General features: G+C 41.8%; 1 protein-coding gene and 1 non-coding gene across 3 annotated transcripts in view; one reads left to right on the forward strand and one right to left on the reverse strand.

The window, feature by feature from the left end:
- SMG6 (SMG6 nonsense mediated mRNA decay factor) overlaps window positions 1-21,954 on the forward strand; it is a 233,855-nt gene that overhangs the window by 13,712 nt on the left and 198,189 nt on the right. For both annotated transcript variants that reach the window (XM_089900635.1, XM_022595862.3), the window contains exons 7-8: window positions 3,404-3,514; window positions 3,882-4,094. In XM_089900635.1, the coding sequence (XP_089756761.1) occupies window positions 3,404-3,514; window positions 3,882-4,094 (324 nt within the window). The remainder of the gene's footprint in view (window positions 1-3,403; window positions 3,515-3,881; window positions 4,095-21,954) is intronic.
- Window positions 16,487-16,559, reverse strand: TRNAC-GCA (transfer RNA cysteine (anticodon GCA)). The gene has a single exon. It is a non-coding gene; the product is annotated as a tRNA-Cys (tRNA).

Consider the following 21,954-nt stretch of genomic DNA (forward strand, 5'->3'; position numbering starts at 1 on the left):
ATGCAGGAGTTCTTTATATATTCTGATATTTATCAGATATTTGATTTACAAATATTTTCTCCCATTTTATGGGTTGTCTTTTCACTCTCTTGATAGTGCCCTTTGATGCACAAAAGTTTTTTTTTTTTTTTAAGATTTATGTATTTATTTGGTTATGCTGGGTCTTAGTTGCGGCAGGTGGGCTCCTTAGTTGTGGCAGGCGGGCTCCTTAGTTGTGGCATGCAAACTCTTAGTTGTGGCATGTGGCATCTAGTTCCCTGACCAGGGATCAAACTGGGGTCCCCTGCATTAGGAGCTTGGAGTCTTAACCACTGCGCCATCAGGGAGTTCCCGCCAAAAGTTTTTAATTTTGATGAAGTCCAATTCATCTGTTTTTTCTTTTGTTGCTTGTGCTTTGATGTCATAGCTAAGAAACTCTTAACCAAATTAAAAGTTAAGATTTATTATTTATTTATTTAGAAGAAAATACAGGGATACATTTTTTATAGTTTTAGTTCTTATATTTAGGTCTTTGATCCATTTTTGGTTAATTTTTGTATATGGTGTGAAGTAAGGGTCCAATTCGTTCTTTTGCATGTGGACATCCAATTCTCCTAGCACCATTTGTTGAAGAGACTGTTCTTTCCCCATTAAATAGTCTTGGCACCCTTGTCGAAAGTCAGTTGATATATGATAGGTTTATTTCTGGACTCTAGATTCTCTCACATTGATCCATATGTCCACCTTTGTGCCAGTACTACGTTGTTTTAATTACTGTAGCTTTGTGGTAAGTTTTGAGATTGGGTATGTGAGTCTTCCAACTTTGTTTTTCTTTTTCAAGATTGTTTTGGCTATCTGGGGTTCCTTGGAATTCCATATGGATTTTAGGATCGGCTTTTTCATTTCTGCCAAAACAGTCATTGTGATTTTGATAAGGATTGCACTGAATCTGTGGATTGCTTTGGGGAGTATTTACATCTTTACAGTATTGTCTTCTGCACAAACACAGGATGTTTTCCATTTATTTAGGTCTTCTCTAATTTCTTTCAGAAATGTGTGGTCGTTTTCAGTGTATAAGTTTTGCATTTCCTAGGTTAAATTTATTCCTAAGATATAAATATTCCTAACATATAAAGGTATGTTATTATTTTTGATGCTATTATGAATGGAATTATTTTCCTAATTTTTCAGATTGTTCACTACTAATGTGTAGAAATACAACTGATTTTTCAGTGTTAATCTTTTTTTTTTTTTTTTTAATATGTATTTATTTGGCTGTGCTGGGTCTTAGTTGTGGCATGTGGGATCTTAGTTATGGCATGTGGGATCTAGTTCCCTGACCAGGGATTGAACCCAGGCCCCCTGCATTGGGAGTGCGAGTCTTAACCGCTGGACCACCAGGAAAGTCCCTTGAGTGTTAATCTTGTGTCTTCCCTCAGTGGTCTGTTGCTACACTAAATTGGTATGTGTTTCTTTCATGGACCTCTTACCTAAGTTAGTACTCTTTTCAAGTTCTTTTCCTCTGTCCCTCCTTTTCTGTCTCTGTGTTAACCCAGTTGTCTGTTTTTTTGGCCATGTCAAGCGGCATGTGAGATCTTAGTTCCCTGACCAGGGATTGAACCCATGCCCCTTGCATTGGAAGTGCAGAGTCTTAGCCACTGGACCACCAGAAAAGTGCCCCCAGTTGTCTTTTAAGATCACTTTCTCAGCTTTTCTGTAACCTTTCATTCAGTGGATCTCTCGTATTTACTGAGAACATGCTGTGCACAGTGCTTTGCTAGGTGCTGTGAGTGGTAAATATTTGATATGGTTTCTGTCCTGAAAGAAAACATTGTTGAGAAGACAAGTGAGGTGTATAGACAATGATACAAATTAGACTTGATGCAATATGATGCAATTGATTGTTAGATACATCATTTCCTATACCACTAAGAAAGAAGAATGTGAATTAAAATAAGACATGATGATAGATAGTGATTGAGTTGTATCTTGATTTCAGAGATGTTAAAATATGAAAAAGGGCTTCCCTGGTGGTGCAGTGGTTGGGAGTCCGCCTGCCGATGCAGGGGACACGGGTTCGTGCCCTGGTCCAGGAGGATCCCGTGTGCCGCGGAGCGGCTGGGCCCGTGAGCCATGGCCGCTGAGCCTGCGCGTCTGGAGCCTGTGCTCCGCGGTGGGAGAGGCCGCAGCAGTGAGAGGCCCGCGTACCGCAAAAAAAAAAAAAAGAAAAAAAAAAGAAAAGAAAAAAATCATTGTAGAACTGATAAAATACTGTAAAATCAAATGAGTGGCGTAATTGGAATAACATTAAAGATAGCTCCCACTTAACTGACTGAAACTGAGTACCAGACATTCTGTTAAACTGTATATATTATATGAATTTTAATCTTTTCAGGAGCCATATATGTTGGTGAATATATTCATTTTACAAATAAGGAAACCTTTCTAGGTTGACTTTCTTAGGGTTATACCTAATAAATGGCAGGACCAAATTCAGACTCAGGCAGTTGAGCTTAGAATGTACACCTTTAACCATGCTAGATGAATGCAAGATGGGACTTTTAAAGAGTGAGTAGGTGCTGGGGAGAGAGGGAAGTAGTAGTCTAGGTGCATTTTGAGACAGAAAAGGTAACAATGTATATGATAGAAAGATAGAAAGGCTTTTTGATATTCTTTCCCCCTTTATTTCAGTGTTTTTCCTTCTTTCTGACCCTCTCCCTTTCTTTTACTTATTAATTGGTTTTAAAATGGACTTGAAGTGTTTATTTGCTGCATGCATTGGATAATAGTTTGTTTCCTGTTCTTCGTGGAGTCAGTATGTTGTAGTGAAAACATAAACTTAGGAGCCAGGCAGACCTAGGTTCAAATACTAGCTTATCTGGGATTTGGCTTTGAGACCTTGTTGGGCAAGTTATGTAATAATCTTCCTGAGCCCCATCTCTTCATTATTAAAACGGGAATAGTAATCCCTGTGGGGCAGTTTCCTTAGGTTTGGAAATAATATCATAATATCTATGAAGTGCTGATCACTTACCTCACACTTAGCTATGCTTAATCAGTGATACTGCCATTGTTATTTATAATGTTTTAAAAACAATAATTAGTACATGCTGAACATTTTCTTTCTCTAAAAAGAAAACATAATTGGTTTCGTATTTTGTGAGGCTCTTTATTCGTTTCTCCTGCTTTTGAGCATGTGGCTTTACGAGTACCTCTACATGTAAGGCATAGTAGTGGGCAAGAAGAGAGCTCTGATGTACTCGCCATGGCTTCTCCCGTGGATAGTTGTCTCATTTTCATGCTGGAACCCCTCACAGCTTGGAGCACAAGTTGGGAGGGATGGTAGGGTTTCCTGGGTCTGCTGACTCAGGCTGGAGTCCAGAAGAGAACTGGTTGACTCAGTGTCTCTGACCTCTTTCTGCAGAGGAGGAAGCTTGATGCCGTCTATTACTATATGCGCAGTCTAGCTGCCAGCAACCCTATCCTGACTGCTAAGGAGAGTCTCATGAGCTTGTTTGAAGAGACCAAACGGAAGGTGAGTGGGGATGCAGGCAGAATCATTCCTTCCTAGAAGAATGTGTTTCTCTTAGTGTCTCTGTGTCCTTAAGGAAACGACTGATAATGTCCTGAAGGGGTCCCCTCGGGCTGTGCTGATGGGAGTCAGTCAGTCTCTATGCAGAACAAAACTCAGCTTTAGGAGAGCTCTCCAGGGCCCACAGCATCTGGTTTACAGAATTAATAACTTGTATGAGACAAAACAGATGATACTCTGCTACTGTGGAACTATGGCAAAGTCTTTACTTTTTACAGTTCTTGGGCAACAAACTCAGGTGAGATGAGCACTTCTCTTGATTGGCTGAATCCCAGGACAGTCTGAGCTTATATGTTTGTATGTCGTACAGGCAGAACAGATGGAAAAGAAGCAACACGAGGAATTGGAACTGAGCCCTGACCAATGGCGGAAAGCAAAGAAATCCACTTTCCGGCATGTTGGAGATGACACCACTCGCCTGGAGATCTGGATTCATCCATCCCATCCCCGGTCCTCCCAGGGCACTGAGTCTGGGAAGGATTCTGAGCAGGAGAATGGGCTGGGCAGCCTGAGCCCCAGTGATGTAAGTTCCTGAGGGTGATGTTATGAGCAAGACTAGCTGAGTAAGCGTGAGTGTTCTGGTACATGCAACCATGGAGCACTGCACAGACATTCCCATTCATCTCCGGAAAGGCAGATCACTTCAGGCTCCTTGATGTTCTCATTTATGTCCTCCGCCTACACTTCCTTTACCTTTGCTATTCGCTTCCCTCTCTCACCACTATGTGGCGCTGTAGAATTTAGTAAAAGTAATTTTTCTAAATGAAGATTAATTTAGGATTTGTATAGGATGACAGTTTTTTGTTGCTTTGGGTTTATAGTCATCAATATGATGCTTTAGGATTCTGTGTGGGATTTTTGAAGCTAGGGAGAGGACACAGTAGTTGGAAAACTGCAAATGGAGGGTTCATTGTGCCTTGAGGGTAAAATTTATAGAGGAGTGGGTGGTGGGGTAATCTGGGACCAGGCCTTGAAGGGTCATGTAATAAGTAATTTGACCTTTATCCTGAAGGTAGTAGGGAGCTATTGAGTGCTTTAAATAGGGAAATCTCAGATGTGCACTTTAGAAATATGACTCTGGCTGCTTTGTGGAAAATTTGGAGAAGGGTAAGACAGAAATAAGAAGAGTAGGAGCGTGCTACAGTAATCCAAGTGAGATGTGAGAAGGACCTGAACCAGGAAATGGCTTTGCAGATGGGGAGAAGTGAACAGAAGTATATTAATGAGGTAAAATCCAAAGGACTTGATTGGACATGGGGAGCTGAGGGAGAAGAGGGAATCAAAAGTAACACTTAGGTTTCTCATTTGGAAACTGGGTGAATGATGGTCTTGGTTTTAGGAGAAAGATGATGAGTTTAGTTTTGGACATGTTGGAATTTCTATAGGACGTTGACGTGGAGATATTTAGAGGCTAGCAGGTATCTGAAGCTGAGGAGAGAGATCTATGCCAGAGATGAAGATACTTGAAGGCATCCTGTTATAGATGGTACTGAAGTCATGAGAGAGCTGCTTCAGCTGCTCAAGGAAGGAACGTAATGATAAATAGGTTCGAGGTCTAAGAAAGAAAGGAGATAGATGGCAGGGAGAAGTCCTTGCAGTTGATGAGAAAGAAGTAGGATCCAGAGCACAAATGAGGGGATTAGCCTGAAAGAAGGTAAGAGAACCCCTCTCTCTTGTGCTTGAGGGCAGGTAGGAACAGATAATTGGGGATGCAGGTAAGTTTGTATTATAGGAGGAAGGTGAGGGAGGGCCTTTTGATGATTTCTGTTTCCTCTTTGAAGTTGGAGGCATGGTTGTCTAAGAATGAGTCAAAGGTGGTGGGATAGGAGGACTTGTCCTTTGGGGTTTAATTTAAAATTTCCATTTATCTTCCTATATCTTTAGTCTTTAGCTGTTTTCGGGATGACTTGGAAAGCAGTCATTGCTTATAAATGAAACTACCAACTTCCTATATGCCATGGTGTACATGGGGCCCCAGTACATCAAGGTGCTTCAGAGGGGTTGCTGCTATGGTAGAATCCCTCACTACTGCCTCTTCTAGTTTGAATATTACCACCCCAAACTGGATGCCTATTTGAATAAGAGATAAATTGTTCTATTGATTAGCTCCACTGTGTGTCTTTAAAATGAAAGCAACAATGACAATTTGAGAAAGCATTTTATGGCTTTCTTTGGCCTTGGCCTCAAGCTTAGGGAGTATCTCTCATAAAAGTTATAATTAATCTTTTATAGCTCTCTCTCTTCCATTAGGTGTTTTATTTATTTTTTAAGCAATGTGTTTGTAAGTTTATATTTTTATTCTTTTTCATTTTTAAAATTTATTGAAGTATAGTTGATATACAATGTTATGTTAGTTTCTGGTATACAGCAAAGTGATTGATTTATACATATATATACACATTCTTTTTCATATTCTTTTCCATTATGGTTTCGCACAGGATATTGAATATAGTTCCCTCTGCTATACAGTAGGACCTTGTTGTTTATCCATTCTGTATCCATTTGCATCTTCTAATTCCAAACTCCCAGTCCATCCCTCCCTCACCCCTCGTTCTCCCTTGGCAACTGCAAGTCTGTTCTCTACGTCTGTGAGTCTGTTTCTGTTTCGTAGATAAGTTCATTTGTGTCGTATTTTAGATTCCACATATGAGTGATACTATATGGTATTTGTCTTTCTCTTTTTGACTTGCTTCACTTAGTATGATAATCTCTAGGTCTATCCATGTTGCTGCAAATGGCATTATTTCGTTGTTTTTTATGGCTGAGTACTATTCCATTTTATATATATATATATATATATATATCACATCATTTTTTTTGGAAAAGGAAAGTGATTTTTTAAAATAGATCTTTATTGGAGTATAATTGCTTTACAATAATGTGTTAGTTTCTGTTGTACACCAAAGTGAATCAGCCATATGCATACACATGTCCCCATATCCCGTCCCTCCCACCCTCCCTATCCCACCCCTCTAGGTCATCGCAAAGCACCAAGCCGATCTCCCTGTGCTATGCTGCTGCTTCCCACTCGCTAACTGTTTTACATTCCATAGTGTATCTATGTTGATGCTACTCTCACCTCGCCCCAGCTTCTCCCTCCCACCCCGTGTCTTCAAGTCCATTCTCTATATCTACGTCTTTATTCCTGCCCTGCAACTAGGTTCATCAGTACCTTTTTTTTTTTTAGATTCCATATGTATGCCTTAGAATATGGTATTTGTTTTTCTCTTTCTGACTTACTTCACTCTGTATGGCAGACTCTAGGTCCATCCACTTCACTACAGATAACTCAATTTTGTTTCTTTTTATGGCTGAGTAATATTCCATTGTATATATGTGCCACATCTTCTTTATCCATTCATCTGTCGATGGACCTTTAAGTTGGTTCCATGTCCCGGCTATTGTAAATAGTGCTGCAGTGAACATTGTGGTACATGTCTCTTTTTGAATTATGGTTTTCTCAGGGTATATGCCCAGGAGTGGGATTGCTGGGTCATATGGTAGTTCTATTTTTAGTTTTTTAAGGAACCTCCATACTGTTTTCCATAGTGGTTGTATCAATTTACATTCCCACCAACAGTGCAGGAGGGTTCCGTTTTCACCACACCCTTTCCACATCTTCTTTATGCATTCATCTGTCGATGGACTTTTAGGTTGCTACAATGTCTCGGCTTTTGTAAGTAGCGCTGCTGTGAACATTGGGGTGCCTGTATCTTTTCATATTAGAGTTTTGTCTGGATGTATGCCCAGGAGTCGGATTGCTGGATCACATGGCATGTGTTTTTATTCAGTGTGTAGCTTCTCAGAGCTGCACATTGGATCCATTACATTTTATTATTTTATTTTTAATTATACAAATAACATACGAGTGTATTTTTAGTAAAAATTTCAGATGATCACAGATGTGTGCAGAGTAAAATGTGGTAATTTGTTTTCTAAACTATTGTTGAAGCTGTTTATATATTTTCAGCCTATACATCATCCTTGGGTACATACACCATCCTTAATTTTTTTAAAATTTACATCTCTGGGTTTGGGCTTTTAGTTCTATACTACCAGCACTTGAGGAAGAAGGCTGCAGTTTCATAGCTCTCTGTTTATCCAGTTAGGAAACCACACTGCCTTTTTTACCTGCTTTCTCAGGTTCAAGCCATCTTCCCATATCCTTTTCTTTTTTTTTTTTTTTTTTTTTTTTTTGGCGGTACGTGGGCCTCTCACCGTTGCAGGCTCTCCCGTTGCGGAGCACAGGCTCCGGACGCGCAGGCTCAGCGGCCGTGGCTCACGGGCCTAGCCGCTCCGTGGCATGTGGGATCTTCCCGGACCGGGGCACAAACCCGTGTCCCCTGCATCGGCAGGCGGACTCGCAACCACTCCGCCACCAGGGAAGCCCCCATATCCTTTTCTTTCATACAGCAGGCCCCAAGAACTTAGCTTGCTTTCTCTGTTCCCTACAACAGGAACATACAGTTGATGGGAAGTGGGAATCTATTCACAGACGTTTGAGTAATTAGGCTTTGGGGATACAGAGATTAAAACAACCAAAAATGATTTTTAACCTTAGGGGGCACTCAGTCATGTGGGGAAGACAGAAACATATGATTATATTATATATTATAATGCAGTGTGCCAAGTGCTGTGATAAAGGCAAGGCTGAGAGGCTATGGAGCATAAATTAAAGCATCTAATGGGCATGGTTAGGTCAGGCTAGAATGAGGAGGCACTTTGTAGCTGAAGGATGATGTAAGGGCATTTCCACTCTCAGGCTGAAGGCTTAGGGAGCTGCAAGTCATTCAGTATGGCTGGAGGCTAGGATGTGAGTGGTGCTCTTGCTAGAGACTTGAGTCATTCTTTACCCCTTCCTTTCCTATACCCCACATCCAGTCAGTATCAAGAGCTGTTTGGTCTACCCCTAAACATAATTTGAATCTATCTACTTTTTTCTATTTCTACTACCACTATCGTAGTACAAGCTATCATTCATTATTTCAGTAATCCACACACTTAATGTTCTTAATGACCTTTCCACATTTATTCCTGGTCCTTCTTAGGCCTTTCTTTTTGGACAGTAACCCAAATGAGCTTTCAAATACATATTTCTGGTCATGTCACTTCCCTATTTGAAAGTCTTCAGTTGGTTCTCTTTGCTCTTAGAATCAGGTCCAAAATCCTTAAAGTAGTTTACTGGGCCCTGCAAGATTTGGTCTCTGCTGCTTCTGACCTTATCCTGTACCCCTGTTCCTCGCTTTGTTCTTGTTCTGTAGGTATACTGGCTTCTTCCTTGAAGGGCCCAAGTTCTTTTCTGGCCCTTGGCTATGGCACATTCTCTTTGCCTGCAGTGCTCTTCTCTCTTTGTCAGCTCCATTTTTGCTTTTCCTTAAACTCTCAGCGTAAATACCACTTCCCTTTTCCAGAGAAGCTTTTTCTGATTCCTGAGCCTGGTTGTTTCCCCTTTGTAATGCCATGTTTCTGATTAAGTAATTTTACAGCTACTTAAAAACTAGGTGCAGTTTTGTTCTTGTTGGTTAAAGCCTCTCCCTTGCTAGATTAAAGCCTCTGTGAGGGTGGGGTCTGTATCTGGTTGTTCATTGCCTTATCCCCATTGCCTGCATATAGAAGATTCTAAATAAATCTTAGTTGAGCATATAAAGGAGGGGAGGAAAAGTGAGGGATGAAGCTGGAGAAGATAGGAGGGGCCAGATTATTCATAAATATTGAGGAGTTTGGATATCTAATATTAAGGATTTTAAACAGGGGATCATATAACCAGATTGTGTAATGATCACTCTTTTCAACACTTCTACTATTAGAACAGATTTATTTGTTTGTTTGTTTTTAAAATTTTTTTCTTCTTATTATTTTTTGATTTATTTGTTTTTTAAAGGGAATTTTTTTAATTGCAGAAGTAACACCAATTCACTGTATCTAAATCAAACAAAAATGTACATAAAGTTTAAAATGAGAGTCACTTGTGTTCTTTCCTTCAGAGACACCACTATTAACTATTTGATGTAGGTTCTTCCAGACCTTTTTCTAAACATTTATAGGTGTATATGTATACATACATACCTGCAGACACGTGAAATATATTTTTTTAACAAAAATGAGATTATACTATATATACTGATATACAGTTTGCTTTTTTTAAAAAAATTATTTATTTGGTTGCACTGGGTCTTAGTTGCGGCAGGCGGGCTCCTTTAGTTGCAGCTTGCGGTTTCCTTAGTTGCAGAACTCGGGCTCCTTAGTTGGGGCATGTGAACTCTTAGTTGCGGCATGCATGTGGGATCTAGTTCCCTGACCAGGGATTGAACCCGGGCGCCCTGCATTGGGAGTGTGGAGTCTTAACTACTGTGCCACCAGGGAAGTCCCACAGTTTGCTTTTTTGAATTTTCCATTGGACATGCAGTCAGTTCTCCTATAATGTAAGACATGCATTCCTAAAAATCACTGCTATACACAATTGCACAATAAAAACTACAGAGCTTATGGGGAAAATGGAGTTAGGAGCACAACACTCAAAAACTTCCTCAGTGACATATTTAAAAAAAAAAAGATATAAACCTAATAAAGCAGTTGTACAGTTTTATACATGTTCATTGGTTAAGAAGTATGTAGATACTATCTTGAAAAAGACATGAGGTTTGCTTGTAGAAGTGGGCTTTGGAAGGATTACTGCTTGTGAGTTATTGTGAAGTGATGGAAGGAGGGTTTTTTGAAATTGGACCAGCAGGTATAACACCAGATGGGGATAGGCGTGGCTCAGAATGTAAGTTTACATGGTGAACTGCAGTAGCTGGTGGATGTTTGGGGTGTGTGTGTGTGTGTGTGTGTGTGTGTGTGTGTGTGTTTTGTGTGTTCCTGTGCAGCTCGGTTCAGCTGGGTGGAGTTTTCTGTGTTTACCTGTTGTTTTTCCTGAACAAAAGAAAAATTAGTGTTAGGTTCAGATTGTTCCCTAATATGTTGATCATGATGGAACAGATAGACATTTTCAAAACAAGCTTGTAGCAGAACTGACTGTGTTTCCACTTGTCCAAGAGTGTCTTTTCCTAGTAGTGTAGCTGCATGATGTTTCATTATAAAGGTGTGTGCCATTATTTATCTGTGTAATTAAATGTGTGTTGTCCTTTACTTGCGTGTTCATTTCAGTTGTCCTTTTTGAGTGATTAGCCTTGATAGGAGTTGCTCCTTTGACAACTCCTGGAGAGTTTCTAGCACAAACTGCTAAAATTCATATCCATGAATAAGAAACAGAAAATTTGGCTTCCGGTGGTTGTTAGTCATGATAGTAATCTCCAAACTGGTTTGTCCTGTCTCTGCCAAGCGTGAGCTTTTGCTCTCTCTCTGCGTGGCTGCAGGAGGTTAGCTTGTGGGTTGCTGGTTTTCAGCCTTGAGATGTGGTTTGGGTTGAACATGCAACCTGGGGAGGGACTGCCAGCCTCAGCTGTGAGTGGCATCCTCTGAAACTATTGAGCCCCGCATTGAAACTCTCTCTGTCAGCTAGGCCACTCAAATTCAGTGTCGACAGGGTTCCAAGCATTCTTTATTTAGTGGATGTGCCTTCCGCTGTGTCTCAGCTCCCTTTGGAAATCAGAAAAGGGCACTGCTTAGCAAATGAGTTGTCGCTGAGAGTGAGTTAATCTAAGGATATTAAATTAATGGCTTCAGAAATAATGTTCATACTGAAAGGTGAGAGTCTCTGATGGAACAGCTGAGGATGTTCTCAGACCTGATTGCTCTGTTATCAACATCTTGAATGCAGTGTAACGTGTGTCTGTTTGCTGGGGAAGAATGAGCTGTTGATAGATGTTTGTCTCTCAGACTTCAGTGAGTTCTCCTATTGCGGCATGATTTGGCTTACTATTCCCGGCATTTTCCTCAACCCATCGTGATTGTTATATGTACAACATGCGTGGTGCTATGTGTAGAAAATATGTCTTTAGACAAATGAAATGTCATTGTATATTTGGCCAAGCTCTTGCGAAACCTTCCTTCTCTTTGACTCTTCTGAATATGTTTTAGGGTTCAGACTAGACTGGACCTCAGTAGCTACTAATACCTGTTATTGGGTCTTTCCTTATTTGAATCTCTCAGATTATTTCACCCACCAAATGATACTGTTTGCCTTGGTCTTTTTCCTTTTGCTCCTCATCCTTCTGTCACATTCCATTATTTACTTTATTTCTTTGCATAGTATCTTTTTTTCAAGACTTAATCAGATCTGCAATTTAATGCAGTTACCCCGGACTTCTTAGAGCAGAAGGCTGTATTCTGGATCCAGTGCTTAATCAGACTGAAGTTTGGTTTACCTGTCCTATTGTGCCAGCTTTGCGCTAAGATTGTAAAGATGAGTACAACATTGTTGTTTCCTCAAAGAGCTTAGAGTCGGGACTTCCCTGGTGGCACAGTGGTTAAGAGTCTGCCTGCCAATGCAGGGGACATGGGTTCGAGCCCTGGTCCAGAAAGATCCCACATGCTGTGGAGCAACTAAGCCTGTGTGCCACAGCTACTGAGTCTGCGCTCTAGAGCCCACGAACCACAACTGCTGAGCCCGCGTGCCTAGAGCCCATGCTCCGCAATGAGAGAAGCCACCACAGTGAGAAGCCTGCACACCACGATGAAGAGTAGCCCCCACTCACTGCAACTAGAGAAAAGCCTGCGTGTTGCAACGAAGACCCAATGCAGCCAAGAATAAATAAATTTTAAAAAAGAGAAGAGTTTAGAGTCTAGTGCATGGGTCAGTAGCCTTTTTTTGTGAAAGGCCAAATAGTAAGTATTTTAGACTTTGCAAGCCATATGGTCTCTGTTATTACTCACCTTTGCTGTTGTGCTGCTGAAGTAGCCATAGACAAAATGTAAATGAGCGAGCATGGCCGTGTTCCAGTAGAACTTTGTTTACAAAGACAGGTGGCAGGCTCGCTTTGGCCTGTGGGCCTACTTTACCAACCTCTGGGTGAATGGAAGGAATGGCTACATAAAGAGAATGTTTCAGTGTACAGTTTATTGTTGTTTGCAGTAGTTATGTTCTGTAAAGTCACCATAGACACTGAATTAGTAGGTTCTGAACCATTGCTCCTAAGGGAAATACAAGGTTAGGTTCCTGTGAGCCCCTGGTTACAAGATTTTCATCAGCTGATCAGTACATAACCTTATTTTATGTATGCTTCTATTTAAAGACACCTTATTTAACATATTGTTGATTCATTAACATTGAACTCATGGCCAGCAGCACTATAACTCATGCCCAAGCCACTTATCTAGCACACATATTTTCTCATTAAGGCACATCACAGCCTTCTCGTGTTTAGGAACACTAGATAGCATTTTAGCACTGCACTTGGGGACCATTTTAATCAGTGCACAAAGATGTGGAAAATGTGGCACTAAGTAGGCCACAGAAAGGACACTAGTTTAAAGTATGAGAGAAATCACCTGTTTGATCTCAGCTGGGAATGTGCTTATGTGGAGACTCAGATTTTTTGCTGCTCTGTACATGTTCACAAATGACTGTGAAAGCACCGTGAGTATTGATTTTGGGGTTGCTAATAAGTTTTAGTGAGTGGGTGAATTCATAAATACGAAATCCACAGATAATGAGGACCAACTGTATCGTGTAAGTGTAATGAGGGAGGTATGTCTTGGGTGCCTTGGAAGCACAGAGAAGGGCACTTGGTCCAATCCTGGTGGAGGCGTGGGTTGTGGTGGCGAAAGGGAGGGTGAATTCAGAAGGCTTCCTGGAAACGTTAACTAGGGAGAGTGAGAAGAGAGTGTTCCAAGTAGGAGGAACAGCCCGAGCAAAGACAGAGGTGGTGTGACACAGCAGAAGCTTTGCAGGGTATCTAAATCTGTGATGAGTTTGGAGGATAACGTGAGAAAGTTGGAGTGTTGGAAAGACTGAACCTTCCGCAGGAACCACTTTCTTGTTTGGTGCTGTGGACGCGTGGGTGTGTGGTGGTCTGTAGGCTGGTCCCGTATAATATCCTTCTGGATTCTGGAAATAACATTTTGTTTCTGGAATTTCTCATTGTTTACTTGTCACATCTGCATTGTTAATTCAACAAAAGCAATACTCTTCCATTCATTAAATTTGGTAGGGTGAAAGTGGACTGAATTTTTTGCCCCATAGTTTGCTGATTAAAATTTGAGGACTGCTCTCTTAGATGGTGCTTTAGGCATTCTGAGCTCGAACCTGGAGAAGGTACTAGTGTCTCTTTGTGTCTTGGTGGTTGGAGGAAATTGCTAATGGCTTCAATCAAGAAGGGCAAAGCTCTTTTCATTTTCATATTTTTATTGCTTTAAAAAACGCACAAAGCCAACACACGCTTGTTGTAAAAAAGCTTGAAAATGCAGATAAATATGTTTTATCACCTAGAGATAGCCACTTTTAAAGGGGACTTCCCTGGTGGTGCAGTGGTGAAGACTCCACGCTCCCAATGCAGGGGGCCTGGGTTCGATCCCTGGTCGGGGAACTAAGATCCCAGTGAGATGCCACAACTAAATCCATCCACCACAGCTACTGAGCCCACGTGCTCTAGATCCTGTGCGCTTCAACTAGAGAGCCCGCACACTGCAATGAAGACCCAGTGCAGCCAAAATAAATAAATAAATAAATAAAACATTTTAGGGTATGCTCTTCCTGCATATTTTTATAGGGCACAGCATTTAGATTGGAAATGTCGAGTGTCCATTATCTTGGGATATCAGAAGAGAAAAATCCATGCCTAATTTTTAACCTAGAATCTGGTTGGGAAAGTGGTATTCTGATATCTATGGTCAACACAGTTATCTGTATCTTGGTCTTTATCAAAGTAGCACAGTTAGAGTGACACCATAATGTCCTGTCTCTTGTGCGTAAAGAGAAACTTCTCAAGCCACAACAATAAGGAAGAGTGAGTTCAAGAAAGGTTAGACATCTAATAGGACTGATTATTGTTGTTTTGTTTTTTATAAATTTATTTTATTTTTGGCTGCGGTGGGTCTTCATTGCTGCGTGCGGGCTTTCCGTAGTTGTGGCAAGTGGGGGCTACTCTTCGTGGCAGTGTGCGGGCTTCTCAGTGCGGTGGCTTCTCTTGTTGTGGAGCTCGGGCTGTAGGCATGCGGGCTTCAGTAGTTGTGGCATGCGAGCTTCAGTAGTTGTGGCTCATGGGCTCCAGAGTGCAGGCTCGGTAGTTGTGGCGCACGGGCTTAATTGCTCCATGGCATGTGAGATCTTCCCGGACCAGGGCTTGAACCCATGTCCCCTGCATTGGCAGGTGGATTCTTAACCACCGCGCCACCAGGGAAGCCCCCTGATTATTGTTTTTGAAAGATTGAGTCTGAAAGGATCCATTTCATGAGGCAGCATCTTGAGCTAGTAATAAATTGGGGGCATGAGGGATTAATGTGAGGCCCCCTGGGCATAGGAAGTTTGTGACCTTGTTTGGAAAGCTGGATTCTTGTTGGAGAAATTTCTAGGCAGTTATGTTAGGGTTGGTTTCTAGGAAGGTGGGAATAGAGATTGACAGATCTAGTAGAGGAGTGATTGCCTATTTAAATATTTTAATTAAAGAAATGTATTTTTTTTAATGTTTTATTTATCTTATTTTATTTATTTATTTTTGGCTGCGTTGGGTTTCCGTTGCCGCACGCGGGCCCGCTCTAGTTGCCTTGAGCGGGGGCTACTCCTCGTTGCGGTGCACGGGCTTCTCACCAAAGAAGCAAAGGTGGCTTCTTTGCTGCAGAGCACAGGCTCTAGGTGCATGGGCTTCAGTAGTTATGGCACGCGTACTCAGTAGTTGTGGCTCACGGGCTTCAGAGCACAGGCTCAGCAATTGTGGTGCGTGGGCCTAGTCACTCTGTAGCATGCAGGATCCTCCTGGACCAGGGCTTGAACCCATGTCCCCTGCCTTGGCAGGCAGACTCCCAACCACTGAGCCACCAGGGAAGCCCAAGAAATATTTTTGAATGGGGTAATATAGTATATGTGTGTTTATATGTAATATAAATTGTATATATAAGACAGGTATATGATTGTCCATTAGTGGCATATCATACACACTGTTATTCACCTTTGCTTTTTTTTTTATATTACTATTGGACTTGGGAGTTGGGAGATCCTTCCATGAGTGATTGCCTGCAAGTCCATTATATTTCTTTAGGGTTTGGAAGCTTGTCAGCTTTCGTTAATTTTGTCCAGCATTCTGTATGTCAGAGGCAGGATAGTGCAGGAGTTAACAGCTTGGGTTTTGGGAAGTCCTAAGTTCAAGTCCTGGTTTTATCAGTTATTAGCTGTGAGACTTTGGGCATGTTCCTTAATCTGCCTGCGCTTTGGTTTCCTCATTTGTAAGGTGGTGATAACGATAGACTAAATGAGACAACACACGTAAAGAGCAATGAGTGGCATATCGTAACTTCTCATACAGTGGTGGTAGTTGTTACTGACATATTTTTGTTACGGTGTTCTTTTAAGCTATTAGGCTTGATTTTGCAATTTTTGCTTTCTAACCAAAGTGAACAATGAGGCTTGATGATTCACAAACTGACAGCCCACTGTCTAAATGCAGACTGTTCATTTGATTTGAAGAGTTTTATTTAATTATGAAAAATTTCAAACACACACAAGAAAATAGCGTAATGAACCCCCATACCTGCCATCCACATTTGTTTCAGCTTTTCCCCTTCACCCCCTGCTGAAGTATTTTAAAGCAAACCCTAGATCACTGCATCCCTACATATTTCACTTCTCTACATGCCTTTTATTTTCTAATTGAAAAAATATATATATATTTATTTGGCTGCACTGGGTCTTAGTTGTGGTATGCAGGATCTTCGTTGCTGAGTGTGGGATCTTTTAGTTGCTGCATGCGGGATCCTTAGTTGTGGCACGCGGGATCTTTAGTTGCAGCACACAGGCTCTTAGTTGTGGCATACGGAATCTAGTTCCCTGACCAGGGATTGAACCTGGGCCCCCTGCTTTGCGAGCGTGGAGTCTTAACCACTGGACCACCAGGGAAGTCCCCCCTACATGCCTTTAAAAAAATAATGAACGTTTTCTTACGTACCACAGGGCCATTGCCATGCCTTTCCTTGGCGTCATTCAGTATCTGATCTATGACTTCATTTCCCAGATTATCTAACAAATGTCTTCTTAGAGTTGGTTTGTTCAAATCAAGATCTATATATTACTGTTTGATTGTTTTTTCCTAAGTCTCTTTTAATCAAGACCGGTTCTGCCTTCCCTTTTAAAAATTTTCTTTATGTCACTAGCTTGTTAAAGAAGCAGGTCAAAAAAAAAAAAAGAAGAAGCAGGTCAATTGTCCTGTGGAATTTCCACATTCTGGATTTGCCTCTCTTTCCTTGTGGTATCATTTAACCTGTTCCTCTCTCCCCATATAACTGTAAATGAGAGTTAAACACATGGTTAGATACTTTCAGCATTTTTGGTAAGAGTACTTCATTGGTGGGGCTGTGTGCCTCATTTTTTATTGCGTTAGGAGGTGTCAGATGAGCTCACTAACCAGAGTTCAAGTGGTACAAATAGTGGATTTTTGTTTTATTTTAAAATTACAGTCAGTTGCCAGCTAATTCTCAAAAGAAATCAAGATCTGGCAACAATTTGCCAGAGCTGAGTAGTACCTACCCCCTTTTAGTTTGCCACTAGCCCCTTTACCTCTCCTACGCTTGCTTATATGTGGCTTACTTATATCACGCACCTTGCCTCTGTAGGCGTTTGATTTTGTGATCCATGCTTTAAAAGTGCCACCAAAGTAAGTTATTACAATCCAGGTTTTTAAGAGGCATTTAAGTTGTTTCTCAGAGATTCAGTTTAAGATTGACAAGAGCACCCAAACGGGCCTGAGTTTGGGCACAGGGAAACGTCTTAATCATTGGGCCATAGGTGTTTTGCTGGGATTCACGTGACGTTGTCATTGGTGTTGACCCAGAAATCAGTGAGCAGTATGTCCTGCTACCTGGCTGGGTTACTCTGTCTGCTGTCCAGTAGTGAGCCTAAGGAATCTGAAGGTATCACTGCTGTTTCTTAATGAAATTTGTACCTGTGGGAATTGAGGCCTACCTACAGAGCTCTGGGATAGAGCTCTTTCCTCAGCATCCTGTTGCAGCCAAGCTTGGTGAAAAGTGAGAAGTTATACTGCGTAAGCGTGTGAACTGAAAAGCTTCAGGCTGTGTTTTAGTAAAGTCTGAAGGGCACCCACCAAACCAGTTGGTTAGAATAAGCTTTTCTGGTCTCACGTAGTTTTCCTTGTCCCCAGGCTTTTTAATAGTTATGTGAAATCCCTGGCAGAGTGAGAACCTTGTTTGCCAAGGTTTGGGAATCATCTGCCAGGATTTTGTGTGCTGCCCCTGCCTGAATCTCTTGTGTCCGTGTTTCCATGGTGCTTTTTCCTTCGAGGATGATGATTTTCTTTCCGACTCTGATACATGGCTCTACAAGGCTGGATAGTATATGAGGACATTTTTTTCTTGCCGTTAATCAAGAGTCCAGCAAAGTAAACATGGGCCAAAAAAGGAGCACAGCTTCACTGTGGGAAATCCAGGTCAGGTGGCCTGTCGCAGAGAGCTTCCACATGCTCAACTTATTATATTTGCTTGAGGGCTTTTTTTAAAAGTGTGGTATGCAGGTGGCATTTTCTTCAGACCCATCCTTTGTCTTGCTTTTCAGTGCCCCTTGCATAGCTTGTGCACTCCAGCTGCTGCTGCCACGGCTGCCACCACCGTGCAGAAGAAAGCTGTGATGTGTGGGTGATACACATCTAATGCCTCCACCTTCCCCTCACCCCGCTGCCCCCACCCATGAACGTAACTATAGATGAGAGCATGGTTTTAGAAGGCCTGCTTCCTTAGGCAGGATGCCTTGCCTTGTATTAGAGTGAGTTCCAGTTCCTAGAGTTGTATCACAATCCTTCAGGTTGGCGCTTCCAGAGCTCGTGCCACCGTGAAGCTCAAAATAGCTTGTGACCTGATTTCCTCTGGATAGCCTAAGCATGGACTTCATTTACAAGGATAGAGAAGAATTGAGTCTCTCTGCTAATAGGTAAATGTTTTGTCCATGATAACTCAGTTATTGCATTGCCCCATAATTATATCATCAAAGCAGAGAAAGGTAGCTTAATTTTTTGGCCTCATGAATACAGAGATTTTATATCTGTAAGGTGGGCACCATGTATTTTTTCGGGGTTGCTGTGGGCATTTTATTAACTTCATGTCACTGATGCGGCCCTTTACTTTTGTAAAGTAGCTTACAATATGTTCCCCGTGTCATTCTCCGCCACCCTGGCAACTCTTTGAAAGTATTCTTCTGTCAACTGAGATTTGGCAGCATGTGATGACAGGAGCTCATAAGAGCCTCTTTTTCTACAGGAAGAGGCTACAGATTGGCTTTCTTTTTCTCAGGCCATAAGAAACAGCTTGGTGAGATTACTTTCAAAGAAAGTCACAACTGGGACTGGGTTTTTTCGGATATTGATCCTATGAGTTTGCTGTGAGGAACAGCCTCTAACAGACAAGGTCTGGGGCCACCTGCCTGGATCACTGCTGGACTCACGGGCTGATGTCTGTCTTTGTCTCTTTGTGGTTAGCAGGGAGTGGAAGTTTCTCAAAGTACATTGGCCCTAACTACAAACCCTTAACGCCCCATATGACCTCGGTCACCAAACCACTTCAGGGCTTTATTTTTATCCTAGCAGTTTTGTTTCAAGATGTGAGGTTGGTTTCTTTCCTCTAGCAGAGCAGAGTTCTCTGGGGGGAAGAAACAGAGTGCCAGGGTGCAGTTGAGGCTGGTTAGACACCAAAACCACACTCTTCGTCTTTCTGGGCTTGAGACGTGATATAAGCCATGCTGCAAACACCAGCTTCCACACAATGAAGAAACCTCGTCAGATACTCGCTTCATTTATTTTTTGTGTTTGTTTTATTTATGTTTTTAGACAACTAAAATGTGGAGGAAGAGGAGGTGTACCTTCCCATTCTGCTTCAGCCAGAAATCTAATTCTAAGAATGAATACTTTCTTAAAATCCAGTATTTCCCAGCTTAAGGTTTTTCATCTTCCGCAAGAGTGTTGATGAGAACTCTCACAACTCACCAGGTCTCAGGAAACCGGATTACCAACATATCCTGTTCGCGTGCATGTGTGTATTCTGTGTTACCCACAGGCCACTTTCCACCCCACGTGACCTTTAGCTACCATCCGGAAAGTCAGGACCCAGATACCAGTCAGATTTTCCAGGCTTTGGTTTGGTTTAGACATTTTAGAAAATGTTAAGAGTAGTAATTCTAAAGAGACTTTTTGAGTGGCACGCATAGTGAATAGGAAGTTATATACCCTCAAGGGAGGGGGAAAGGCTGCCTCTGTGCTCTTTTCAGTAACATGTTTGAAATCGAACATTCACAAGAAAACTTGCTACTGAAGTGCACAGGGGAGGAGAGGAGAGAGCTGTTTAATCGATTAGAAGTCAAATACATGCCTCAGTTCTTAGGTTTTAAGACTAAATTCTGAAGCTCTTGTTGCATTCTTTAAAATTGTGGTGTTCATTATTGGAGTTGTTTATAACACACGGCATCGAATTTTATTTTAGTCAGCATCTCTCAATATAAGTGGACTTTAATGAGTCAGGTAGTGAGTGCTCTGAACAGGGGTAGATACAAGACTGCCAGTGGCCTGCAAGCTAAGAAGCGTTTATTACCTTCCTATGTGAGGAGTTGTTTAAAAAGAAGAAGAACATGTGACAGAGAGACATATGTGGCCTGTAAGGCCTAAACTATTTACTGCTGGACCCTTTACAGAAAAAGTTGGCCCACCACTGCTCCAGAAGCTGGGCGGGTGAAGGCAGTTAACCCAGAGGTCCTTTAGGACCTTGATTGTTAATGAGGGTGTTATTGCCTTTTGGGGGCACAGTTCATTTTTCTGGCCTGTCACCATAGGATGTTTAGCATTCCTGGCCCCATCCACTAGATGCCAGTAGTTGGCCCCCATGATTTTCCAAGGACTCCCTGGGAGGGGTGGAACTGTTTTGGTTGAGAACCTACTGAGATTAAAAAAACACCTTGTTAAGGTTTCTTCCTTCATTTCCTCTCAGTCAGAGAAACAGACCTAGAATTTGGCCCTTTGTGGCATAAGGATCAACCACAGTGAGAGAGAATTCCAGTCACTGGGGGAATAGGGAGAATTTTCAGTGTAGAATAAAAAGGTTGTAAGGAGGCCATTTAATGAGTGTGTCTGTTGGTTGTTCACCCTTCAAGACTTGTTCAGGTTGATGTATGATTTATGAAAGGTTTGTTTTGATGTTGGCCATGCTTTGGAAAGCATGTTCCTCTCTATGTGGGAAGAAGAGTGGCCATCTTTGGCCTTAAATGTCCAGATGATTTTGAGATCTGTGGGAATCCGTATGGTGTACTTGAGAGACTTGTTCAAAGCCAATGTAAAGACGTAGTCTTGGCATCTCCTGAATAACCTGATATCCAGACTTAAGCCAGAACTCTGGGGTTAGAGAATTTTCCAGCCTGCGAGAGTCAACTGAGAAAAGTCCTCCTTTGGCTCCTTACCAAGTTAGACAAGGGAGCAATCAGTTGCTGAGTTCCAGCCAACTGGATGTATGTGCGGGTGTACTATAAATCGTCCCTTAGGGTCCAGCTCCTAGTCTGTGAAGAGCCTTCCACATAAGAATGAGACCCTTACACGGGATCCATGTTCAGTCTGCAGCTGCTATAAGAGGGGACAGACTAGTGAGGCGATGTTACTAGTAGTGAGTGGGAGCAGCCCACTTTATATAGAACATATTGTCTGTTGTGTGGGCTAAGAGACTGCACTGACCTTTTTGTTTTCCCCATGTTACCTTTCTCACCAATTTCCTATGTTTTTTTAAGTTTCTGACCATACTCGTGGGGAGACGTATCTGTAGTTCTGTTATTTGCAATCCCTGTCTACTCTTTAGGGTCCCGGGATTTCATCTGTCTACTCTGTTTTCACTGTCTTGGGTGTGATGTTTGGCCTAAGGTAGAGAATATGAAATAGTTGTCTTCTTGGCTTGTGATCTTACCCCAGTCGGTAGACCCTTTGTTTGGCTCCAGGGGGAAACTCAGGTTAACTCAGGTTAAAACTCAGGCTTCCTCCTGGAAGCCTTTCACTTTGCTCACGAATATTTAATATTGAAGTTACTGCTCAGTTTTATTTTCTGAGTATTAGTATATAGACTCCCTAGACCAGAAGGAACTTAGAATGCTATCGAGATGCTTTCTGATGCTCAGTTCCCTGTAAAATGTATTTATCACACATTTTTATTATTAAGAGCTTCAGTAATTTTTCCAGTTGTCTATCTTCTGTCTACCGATTCAAAACTTATTGAGTGTCTGCTCTGGGAATCACTGGGCATCTCTCCTCCTTTTGCTCTTT

The sequence above is a fragment of the Delphinapterus leucas genome, chromosome 19, assembly GCF_059928025.1.
Source record: "Delphinapterus leucas isolate spDelLeu-1000000601 "Yukka" chromosome 19, BTC_Dleu_Yukka2, whole genome shotgun sequence".
Classification (NCBI taxonomy): domain Eukaryota; kingdom Metazoa; phylum Chordata; class Mammalia; order Artiodactyla; family Monodontidae; genus Delphinapterus; species Delphinapterus leucas.